Source organism: Jatropha curcas, chromosome 8 (assembly GCF_041381405.1).
Source record: "Jatropha curcas cultivar XTBG-Jc1 chromosome 8, XTBG_Jcur_1.0, whole genome shotgun sequence".
NCBI classification, from domain to species: Eukaryota; Viridiplantae; Streptophyta; class Magnoliopsida; order Malpighiales; family Euphorbiaceae; genus Jatropha; species Jatropha curcas.
In genome coordinates this window covers 16,349,374-16,361,272 of record NC_143158.1, presented here as the reverse complement: position 1 = coordinate 16,361,272, position 11,899 = coordinate 16,349,374, and the positions used below count along the sequence as shown (strand labels likewise).

At 34.2% G+C, this 11,899-nt stretch overlaps 1 protein-coding gene across 1 annotated transcript; it reads left to right on the top strand.

The window, feature by feature from the left end:
* The first annotated feature begins 8,544 nt into the window (after window positions 1–8,544).
* LOC149494252 (nuclear poly(A) polymerase 1-like) lies at window positions 8,545–11,110 on the top strand. Its single transcript, XM_089725130.1, has 2 exons — window positions 8,545–9,848; window positions 9,976–11,110. Exons 1-2 carry the CDS (start codon window positions 9,687–9,689, stop codon window positions 10,357–10,359), a joined length of 546 nt encoding a protein of 181 aa, XP_089581256.1. The 5' UTR covers window positions 8,545–9,686; the 3' UTR covers window positions 10,360–11,110.
* The last annotated feature ends 789 nt before the right edge of the window (window positions 11,111–11,899 follow it).

Here is an 11,899-nt window from a genome sequence, read left to right as displayed (position 1 = left end):
AATGTCCTTATTGTGGGAGGATACATGCATAAAACACATAAAATGCACATGCATAAAACACACAAGAAATTAAAAAAATGAAAAACAAAGGACAAAAAATCCCTAAGCCTCCCGAACCTGAAGGTGACAGAGTGAATTCGATTTTTTAATTTAATTTTTTAATTTTATTTATTTTTTTATTTTTTTTATTTTATTTATTTATTTATTTATTTATTCCACTTCCGTTCCATACGTGCTTGGTTTGCCTGGATCGTGTGCAGTTGTTGTCCCATGTCAAAATCTGTAACCTGCAAATTCTCTTGTGATTGCTGTAAGGCATCCATTTTACTCAAAAATTGCTTCCATCCAGTGACTTGTCTTCTTCTTCTTCTTCTGCTTGAGAAGACGATGTGACTGGTGTTTTCACTTTCCTCTGTCTTTGCACTTGCACATAGGATGAGAAATGAAGATCTAATGTTCTAATAATCAGTATGGAAATAAGATTTCGTTTTATTATGACTGGACCTAAAATTCGGCATGAATAACATAGCAATAATTTGTTTTGTATTTAAACATTTTCGACATTATCTGTCGTCAACCGTTCCTTTTGGATTTTACAGTCGGCTATTTTCTCTCTAATCTCTAATTTTTGCCTTGGAAAGAATTTCCAAGCGGGTTATCTTTTATTTACTATTTTTGTGTTTTTGCATCCTTACTTTTGCCTTGGAACAGATGGTCCCAAGCAGGATCTTATTTTGATTAATTACAATTTTTTTTTTTTTGCAATCTCACGCTTACTTTCAAATAATGCGAGAAATGTGAAAATTCAAAGGAATCGCAATTCACTATAAACGATTGCATTATGTTATTCAAAACGAATTAAAGTTCCACTCTCAAAATCAAGATCAAATGTCCATACTGAAAATTAACTCTTATTGATGCATGGCTAAAAAAAAATGTTACGTGATGCATGAATGTCACAATATATGTACAGTTTATAACATACAGGGAATGGGAGTTGGGAAATGCATGCCTTCCAACCTTATTTCTCCCGCACATGAATTCCTTTGGCAAAAATTCTGACATATGATTCCTAGAATTTTGGTCTAATCTCGACAACCAACAGGGGGTTTTGAGATTGACAATATAAACTCTCGGAATGAATGCAACAGAACAACAACAACTAGATTCAGGTTTTCCTTAGGGGAAGTGACTAAGGCTTTTAACTACATGCATGGGCTTCGGTTCATTGGGCTTTACAAAGTCTGGGTTCCGCAAACAGGATTCGGGCTTTTTCATGGGCCTACTCCTTTTGACGCACCTTTAAGGTACTAGGCTTGCAGTTGGTAAAATTGCTAATTCTCGGATAGATGTGCCTAAAACGCATGGTTTAAGCTGGATCTACCTTCGAAGTTAACAACAATACCAAAGGGTAATTTTGGGTAGAAAGTGATGAGAAGAAAGAAATGCAGTATGGATGCAAGAACTTAGCAAAAATAAAATAAAGGAAAGCAAATAAACAAATAAGGACGATTAAAAAATTTTCCGACGGCTTTCTAGCCAATTTTATTTCCAATTTTAGAAAACACAGGTTTTAGAGTTAATTCCTAATTATAGCCGACTAATTATTTAAAAAATAACCGGAGATTAGCAGGCTAATCCCTAGCGGAGTCGCCAATCTGTTTTCGCCCAAAAAATCCCCCCGGAGGATCCGAAAACTTCCTTTTTGTGATTTTTGATAAAATATTTTTATTTTGGATGCGGTGCCGATAAATTGGTCTTATAAACAATTTTGAGTCGCCACCCATTATTTAGGCAATGGGACCATTTTTATAAAAATGATTCCATTTTAAACCCAATTTTGTTTCAAGGCCAAATTATTTCAAAAAGACTGGTCAGGAGCACCAATGCGATTCTGGGTAAGGGAATTGGGTACGCCGGCCCGTTGGAAGCCGACGCCCGGAAAACCGGCCTCTATTAACCTATGATTTCTAATTTTTTTTAGTTAGAAAAGCCAAATTATTTATTTATTTAAACCCAACTCAAATGAATCGGATCGAGTTCCTATATGGAAAATTATTTAATCATCCCAATCAAATCTAATTATCACATAACAATTATTCAAGTCAAAGCAATTAAACCAAAGCAATTAAATCAAATAAATAAAAGACTCGCTCTTGCCTTATAGTTCGAGGCGGGCGACAAACCGAGTCAAAAATATTAAATAAAATAAATAAATGACTCGCTCTTGCCTTATGGTTCAAGGCGGGTAACAAACCGGATCCAAAAATATATAAATTGATTCAGAATTAAATCCATAAACTAATAAAAATAAAATCATGCATAATTATTATTTAATACCAAAAATATTATTAATGAATATGGAAATTAATCTTAATTATAAATAAATCAACAAATTTACTCCTAAACATTTAATTATTATTTTTTGTCTGAATATGCAAATTGTTAATAAATCTACAAATTTAATTTCATTTTTTTATTTGAATATAAATTGTAAAATTCATATAAATAAACACATAAAATTACATTTTAGTATTTTAAGTTTAATTAAACTGTGATCTATTCATATTTGGGCATTCTCAGATTTATTGAAGAAATCAGGTTTTATTTTTGTGCAAAATTTATATTTTTTTTATTATTTCTGGAAAAATCTGGATGAATAGTTACTCTTCATGGATGAACAGATACTGTTCATCCATGAACAGCCGCGTGATTTTTGCCCAGAATTCATTTTTAAATGATTTTTTACATCATTTCTTGTTTAAATGTGATTTAAGGACATATAAAATGGTCAAATATGAACAGAATACAATTTAAAGAAGCTTAAATTACTAAAACCACAAAAATATGTAAAAAAAACACAAAAAATATGTAAAAAAAAAAACACAAAAAATGTTAAAGAAATTACCTGATCCTCAGATTGAGGATTGTAAACGGATCAAATGTCTTAACAAATGATAGTTAAGATCTCCAGAAGCTTTGTTTCCAAGGATTGAAGTGTTCTTTTTTTATCTTTTGATTTTTTTTTCTCTTTTTATGGTTTGATTCACCTAAAATTGATATCTAATGCCAATTTCTCTTCAAATCAACTCATAAGAATTTTTTGGAGCGAAATGTGGCAGCACAGTATATTTTTTTTAGGGTTTTTGCCGTTTGTGGAGTTGTGAAGTTGTGTGAAAATTGTGAGAAAGAGATGTATTTATAGAGCTAGGTCAGGACACTGTAGCACATAGGATAGCACACTCCACTGAGGTTAGGTAGAAACCACGTAGATAAGGCTATGTCGCGACATAGGATAGCAGATCTGTGCCCCATACAGTTTGGTACTCCGGCTACAGGCCGTTGAGTGGATATGATTATTACGGGTCAAAACAGCCTAGTCATATAGTATTCATCCAGTTTCATACAGTTCTTCTTATCACTTAGGTTTCACTGTAACTTTATAGAGCCATACAGTTATGAGATTATATTATTTATATATTATACGATGTTTAATAAAAGTTGCATAATTCATACAGCATAATGAACAGCAGGTAAAATCATGAAAGTATAATGATATGTGTGTTGTACATGTTTATTTCTTTATTTCTCATTAAGTTGAGATATCCACTGAACTTTATTTGTCCAGTGAGTTACTTGTTTTAACTCGTAGGTTTTGGGTCTGGACCATAGAGAGTCATCTTTACAACTGATGCAGTTCATCTTTTGAAGGCTTAGTTTTCAGGGTAGCTACTCATTTTGATATTTTGGTTCTGTGGCATGTACAGGGCATATAGTTGGGCCCATTTCATTTTGGAAAATAGAGTAATGTCTTGTAAATATTAAGTAAATATTGAGGTATCAAGCAACAGCATGACATAATATTTAGCATATAGGATGATATTAGCATGACAGGACATAGGTTCAACCAGATTGTAGTGTCTCAGCTCGGTTCATTCGGGTTAACGGATGGACTAGGAAGGGATGCTACATGATCATTCTCTAATATATGTACCATTAAAACTACTATATGCTATTCATGTACTGTTGACATTTTGTGATGGAGCATCTGATATGTGGATGACTATAACTGCAACTGAATTTAGTGGCAAAAAGAATTTTAAGAGTTATGAGTTAGCCTCTAGTTGTTTACTCTAGGTTTGTTTTTTCTTTGCCTCTATGGAATCTCTTTTATGACCAGCTGAAACAACCCGAAAATTTAATTTCGTAGAATTTTCATTTAAAAATAAAATTTTTATTTCAACCAATAAGATTACACCAGCTAGTATTTTATTATTGCTAAACTAGACCCGTAAACCAATTCGATTTTTTCGAAAACCAAGCTAATTGAGCCAAATCATAGAATTAGACCAAACCGGTTCGAATCGAACCGGAATGGTCTAGAAGCCCAAGATTTTTCTTTCTTTTCTTTTTCTTTTTTTTCTTTTTTTTTTCTTTCTTTTTTTTCTTTCCCCTTCTCCTTCCTTGCGCAAGTGCCAGCGCGCGACCTCGCTGCCTCTCCTCTCTGGTTTTCCGACCACCAGAACCAGCGCCTCCTCGCCGTCGACTCCTCGCCGCAGCAGCCTGCCTTCCTTCCCTTCTCTCCGTTTCCGTTTCTGGTGAGCGCAAGAGTCACAGCGAAGCTGGGGACCTTAGCGCGATCGAGACAGTCGCGTCTCCGTCCTTCCCTCCGAGCAACTCCGACTATACTCTCCGGCGAGGTAAGTTGATTGTCCTCCCATTTCACTCCTTTAGAAATCATTTTGCATAGATTAGGCGATTTAACGCAGGAATTGATCAAAATGGGACTTAGGGATTTAAGAAATAAAAATTGGGATTTTGTTAGATATTGACATAAATTGCAGTAGTTGGCTATAGAACTGAGTTCTATATGAAATTTGCTGCGTCTTGGCGTAAGAATTGCAAGATTTAGGAACCAAGGTACCTCCGGCCACCATAGACGGCGGCGACAGCGGTGGATTCGGTGACTAGAATTCCTCATAGGCAGTATATTCCAATTTTTACATAGAATCTAGTTTTGCAATTAGTTTTGCACTTTGATATTGTATAGTGTTCGAATCATTAGACGACAGAAATCGAAAATTAGTCTTCTAAGCCGTAAATATCACAGAAAGTTAAATTAAGGAGGGGTTGGTAGAAATGCAGTAACTAAGTTATTGGGTATTCTAATCACATGAATAAATTGGTTGTTAGCTTATTTTGTTAGCATGACTTGAGATTAAATCGAAGTTATACTTGGCTTATTAAAAGAAAATCTAGGATTTAGTGTTGTAAATAATTGGTTATAGGTCCTGAAATATAAATAGGTGCAGTCAAACAAACCATTTATTTGATTGTGATTAAATTTGAAGGGTGAAAATCAATGATGGGTAGGCATATAAATAAGACTTATTGATTCAATTTAAGAAATTATTTTGTTTTTACTTATTAAGTAATTCATAGTAAATTATGGATTCAAGATATTGATTTTATAATTACTGTATAACGAAGAATGGTGGGTTGATAATGATAGGAGGATGGGGATTTTATTTAAAGTTCTTTGCCTGGTGGATGGGCTGCCGATCGTTCTACGGTAATTTAAACTAGATGTTGAGTATGATTAAGGAGAGATGTTGTCGGGTGTTCGGCGGAATATTTAAAAGCTAATAGGCCAAGTGTATTATTAGAAATCATTAGTTGACTAATAGAGTTATAATAGGATACGAGTTACTATTGATTAAATTTATGGGTGCAAATAAGTGTAGTACAAAAACTTAGTAAATGCTAATAATTATACTAAGATAAGATGAATAAATATTCTACTAATAAATCAAATAGATTATAAGTTAGAATTCAAACATTGATCGAGAAATCTTAAACACATAACTTCAACTGGGAAAATACGACAATTGCATTTAAGATAGTATACCATTTGTTTGAACTATAGGATAGTTTATAAGCTGGTCTTTAAAAGATTTCGATATTATTTCAGCAAGTAGCATTGTAACTAGAACATAAAATTGTAATATCTGTAATTGTGTTCTTATATGTATATAGATATATAAAAGATTTCATTTATTTGTCAATTAGCTAAAGAAGCTGATTATATTTATGTGAAGCAAAGAATGTTCAGTAATATTATTGGAACACGTTTGAAGATTATTATAAGTTGTGAATTAATAGTTGAATGTTGACATTATTATTTGGATGGAGGAAGGGAAATTTAACTGTTTGATCGCCCGACGGATGGGCTGTGTGCATTGAATGATTAATATATATATTATTGTGATATTTGAGTAGGTAAATAGCCCAATTTTTAGGGGAGGTGCTGCCGAAATTTCGATAGAACTTAGACTAGTCTTAGTTAACAATATAAAGTAATAGGTTTATTTAGAATAATTCTATAACTTAATACATAGTAAATAAAGTATTCTAATTATTTTACTATCATCACTATTTACTTAATTATTCAATTACTTATTTATTTTCATTGTTATTGTTTATTTTCATTATTATTATTTATTCTATCATTGTTGTTTATTGTTAATATTATTTATTTATTTGCATTTGAGTATGAATGTCTAATTGTGTATTGCATTCCGATGTTTAACTTTGCAATATTTCTGCAATTAATTGCAATGCTTGATTAGTTGTGATGTGACAATGCCTTGCTTTGTTTGTGTGGAATTGGGATGAAGTGGGTCACCATGGGTTTGTGAGACTGTTTCTGTTATACGGATCCTGATTCTGATTCTGTTATATCCTGATTCTGTTATATGGATCCTGATTCTGTTTCTGTTAGCCGGGTAAATGGGAGATCGGCGCCCCCGTGTGCACCTACCGTTACCGTTATTGTTAACCACAGGCTGGATTCTTTATTGGGCGCACCGGATAATCTAGATTTGATCGCAGCCCGCAGGGTGGCCTCCTGTTGTGAGCGCCTGATGATCTAGATTTGATGGAGACGACCGGGTTGCCTCCTGTTGGTATGGAAAAGAAAAGAGAGAATGGAAAAATAATGAGAGGGCTGGGCAAGTGAGGATTAGACCGGTCGGCCAGTATGGGGGATCGGCTCCCTGGTGCACATGTGAGAGGATGAGCCATGTGGGAGGACGGCTCATCGGGGGTTCGGTGACTCCACTGACTAATTTCCACGTGATGTGATTATATGAAGATGTTAATAATTGTGAGTGCTGGTGATATGCCATTTGTGTGACTGGCTGTGTGAGCATATACCTAGTCGGATGACTAGGTTGATATATTTATACAATTGTGTGAATGCGTGTGTTGTGCAATAATTATTATTCATTAATAAACTCACATCTCTTTTGTTCAAATCTTTCAGGAAGTAGCATTTTCTAAATCCCAGCTATAACTCTGCTCTTCGCCGTTAAAAAAGAAATTCGCTAATTTTAGTATTGATCAATTAAATAGATAAATGTCCGAAGACTTATATGTATACATCCGTCAGTAAACTCCGCAGTTATAGAACTTGTATACTTTTAAGTTGTGTATTATTATAGATGGAATAATTCTGTGAGCCTGTATTATAACTATAGTGTATTGTAAGCAGGGGAATTTGTAAATGTTTAAAATTTTATTGAGATAGCAAATTTGTAGTGTTTCAGGCTTACTACGGGCCTCGGGGGCCTTAAGTTTACCTGGGCCCTAGTGCCGGTCCGGTCCATGGAAATGGGTCGTGACACCAGCAGATCATGACCTTTAGTTACTTTGCCTTTTCACTTATTTTTTCATTTAGTATGTGTGCTAAATTGACTGCCATAACTTCCTACTTTAGCATTTTCTATAGCTTTAGTTGACCTTTAGTTCCTTTGCCTCTATGGAATCTCTATTCATTTTCTGTAGCTAATTTAGCATTTATGATCTTACCAAATGTATAATATAAAACTCTAATTATTCACTTTTCAATATTATACGGTAATTGTGAGTAGTCGTGGTGGGCGAGTGGTCATCACCATGCATATGAACATCCATAAGGGAGCAAGAATGGGATAGTTGTTTTTCTGAATTATATTTTTAGTTAAATTATATAATTTTTGTTATAACCCAGGAAATGGTGTCTATCAATGTATCCATTCAAAACTCTTATGAAAGAAATGGATTTAATGCCTAATCGTTTCTGTTGCACACTTAGGCTAATGTTTTCATATATTTTGCTGCCACAGTTGGTGTTCTTATTGAGTTCCTGTGTTAAATATTTATCTTCTGTTTTTCAAATGCATGGCCCTGGTGCAGATATTGACACTCTTTGTGTGGGACCTCGATATGCAGCATGAGAAGTGCGATTAGCTTTTTTGTGTTTATGATATAGAATGCAGTTGTGGTAGTACTTAGTGAGTTTAACAATGCCTCTAATATTGGTTGCAGGAAGACTTTTTCGGTGAGCTACATAGAATGCTATCAGAGATGCCTGAAGTTACAGAGTGGCATCCTGTGCCTGATGCACATGTTCCAGTAATGAGATTCAAGTTTAAGGGTGTTTCAATAGATCTTCTTTATGCAAAGTTGTCCCTTTGGGTGATTCCTAAAGTAAGTTTTGGTTAATCTAACATCCCTGGATTTTGCATTTTTTATGTTGAAAATGGTCCCTGGTTTTTTGCATTTGACGTTGAAATGGTCCTCTTTATCTTATTCAATATGCTTAATTTTCTTTCATTCTTTCATTCTTTAGTTCTACTATTTTAATGTGGACTGATGGCGTGCTTAATTCATTGTTTTGTTCTTCCACAATACATGCATGCATGGGTCTATGAAGAACAAGTGTTTCTATTACTGTATAATTTGTTTATCTTTATCTTGTTTCCTTTTTGAAAGCTTTCTTTGCTTCTCAGAGAGTGGGTGAGGGTGGAAGAGAGACAAATCAGGGTAGCCATGAATTTATTTTAAAAGATTATAAATAGAGCTAAACAAACTAATCTATTCGAAAATGATTAAAAACTCGGGAAAAAAATGGCAATTGAGTGATTTCAAATGCTCCTTTTTTCAGAATGGGAAAGGGAGAAATACGCTTTGCCTTCATTTGTTTGAAAAAGAGGGGGCCCCTTTGTCCTTGATTGTGGCAGGATAGGGATGACACCTTCATAGTTTTTTATCAATCTATCAGAGAATAAAAAGAGGGGATATAAGATTGGTAGATTGGTTTGTGCTTTATGAGATATTGCTTAACCTTTGAGCTTTCCTTTGGTATTGACGAGAATGCTTAATGAGATATTTTAGTTCAAGCGCCAGGGCTTTATATTACCACTTTTAATAGGCTTATCATAAGCTTCTCTCACGAATACAAATTCATTTTCTCTATTTAATTGTTTGATTTGATGCAGGATTTAGATATTTCACAAGACACGATACTACAATAGACGTCCATTTACTTTTGAGGGCTTGGTTTCCAGTCTCTGTAATTTTTTATTTATTATCTATAGCAACTAGGTAGTTATTTGTATCTTCACCAGTTGATCCAATTAGAGAATTTATTGTTTCTTTTTTTATTTCTTTTTATTCTCCTTTACTAGTAGAAAAAGAGAGTAGATGAGCTAACCTCTTATTATTATTAGTTCTTATTTTAAATTTGTGAAAGTTGAAAAGGGTTTTATTCTAATTGTTTCTCTTGGGTTTATCTTCTTTGTGATTTGTATCTCTTTGGGCTATGATCATTTTCATGAGTTTATGGCTTCTAATCCTTAAAGGCAATGGAGGCAAGGCTGGCTGATTGGGATAACCTTTTTGAGCCTTTTTCCTTCTTTGAAGCATACAGGAATTACCTACAGATAGACATTAATACAGAAAATGAAGATGATTTAAGACAGTGGAAAGGGTGGGTTGAATCTCGCCTTCGCCAGCTTACATTGAAGGTGAAGCTACTCCCCACCCACAAGTTGGGACACTTTCCACTCTCTCTATATTTTCTATATATTTTATGTACATATGCATGCATACTTTGTTTACTTGTATTGTGACGCTCTCCTTTTGCTACCCTAGATTGAGAGGCATACACAAAATATGCTTCAATGCCATCCGTACCCAGATGAATTTATGGACAAATCTAGACCTCTACATTGGTCTTATTTTATGGGTTTGCAACGCAAACAAGGGGTTCCCATAAATGAAGGGAAACATTTTGATATAAGGTTAGCTGTTGAGGAATTTAAACACTCTGTCAACATATATGCTTCATGCAAGCCTGGAATGGATATCCATATAATCCATGTGAAATGGAAGGACATGCCTTCCTTTGTTTTTCCTGGTGGTGTTCATCCTTCTCGTCCATCAAAAGCAACTTGGGATAGTAGGCGAAGCTCAGCTGAAAAGTCATCTGAAGGTAGAGTTTCAGATGCATCAGATGATGGAAGGAAGAAAAGGTGAATTGATGATAATGGTGCAAATACCATGAAAAACATAAAGTCCTTTACTACTACTCCTTTAGATGAGGAAGTTAATGATGGAAGACTTTCTGTTGGCAATGTTCCTGTAGGAGGTGTTATTGTTAGTGCAAATGGGATGCAGGAAAATAGGGAAGAAAAAATAGATGGCCTTAAAGGTTTGGAAAATTTAGCAGGGATTCCTGCTCAAAATGCTGATCTTAATCTGCAGAGTAAAGATTTGTCTGCCACCAGGGATACCCCATGCTCTAAGGAGGCTAAGAAGTTGGCAATTGAGACAATAATGTCTGGTCCTTATGTTACTAACCAAGCTTTATCATAAGAAGTTCATGAGCTTGAAGATGATCTTGACTGCAGAATTCAGGTCAAAGATTCAGTGGGCAATACAAAAGAAGGCTCATTGGAATCTTCGTCAACAGGCATGATTGCAGCAAAATTAGCTAATGCACCTATTACTGTACCAATAATCTCTGGCAATAGGAGTGGTTCATCCGTTTCTTTCTCTACCAATGTTGGTTTGGAGGAGCTCGAGGTCTTTTTTACTCTTTTCATAAGTTTAAAATTGCTGCTTTACTAGACTCCTTTATCAGATTTTGCTTTTATTAATATTTTTTTGGTTTGCTGCATAATATTAAATTACTTTTGTGTTGTATCTCCTTCACTATGCTACACGTTCCATGTTTGTGTTTTAAGAAAAGGTAGGAACTTAAGATTCTATCTTTGAGATTTGTGAATGTTTTGTTTCTGGTTGACAAAAGAATTGGGTGTTGCAAGTAGTGTTCTATATTTGTATGGACTGTTTTATTTCAGTAATGCATTAATGTGCTTTATAGTTGACACCATTGTTTTGCCTAGTGACAGCATTGTCTTGCTCTGTTGTGTTTTGAAGCTCGCGGTCTCTTCTGCTGCACCTGTGCCATAAAAGAAACCTCTTATCAGGTAATTTGAATTGCAATAGTACTAAAACAGAGCAATCAAAACGGTGTTACAAAATAAAAACCAAATCAAACGGTTGCTTTAATTTAAGTTTTTGAGAAGAAACTACTGCAGGTATCCATTTGGATTAAATGTAAATGTAGAAGAGTACATACTCCTTTTTGTTTATCAATGTTTTTTACAAGGCATATAGCCACATACTTGTTTTCCATATAATAGCCATATAATAAGAAAAAATACTAATAAAATATGGACAAAAGTGCTATATTTCAAGTTTCAGAAGTTTAGGCTAGGCATTCTTTTTCAAGATGTTGGAAAGTCTCCAAGAAGAAAAAGCATTATACTATTCTATCATTGAACCATGTGACTAGAAAAGTAGAACATACTTTGAAAACTGAATCACTATTTTGAATTAGTCAGTTCAATTGGTTTGACTCCTTCAAATATATAACATTATAATAATTTTTAGAAATAAATAAAATATTAAAAGAGGATGAAGTTGGACTATTGATCACTATCCCACCCTCTCTTTATTGTAATTGTTTCTATATGTTTTTATATTAATCACTTACAGAATTTAGCCTTGG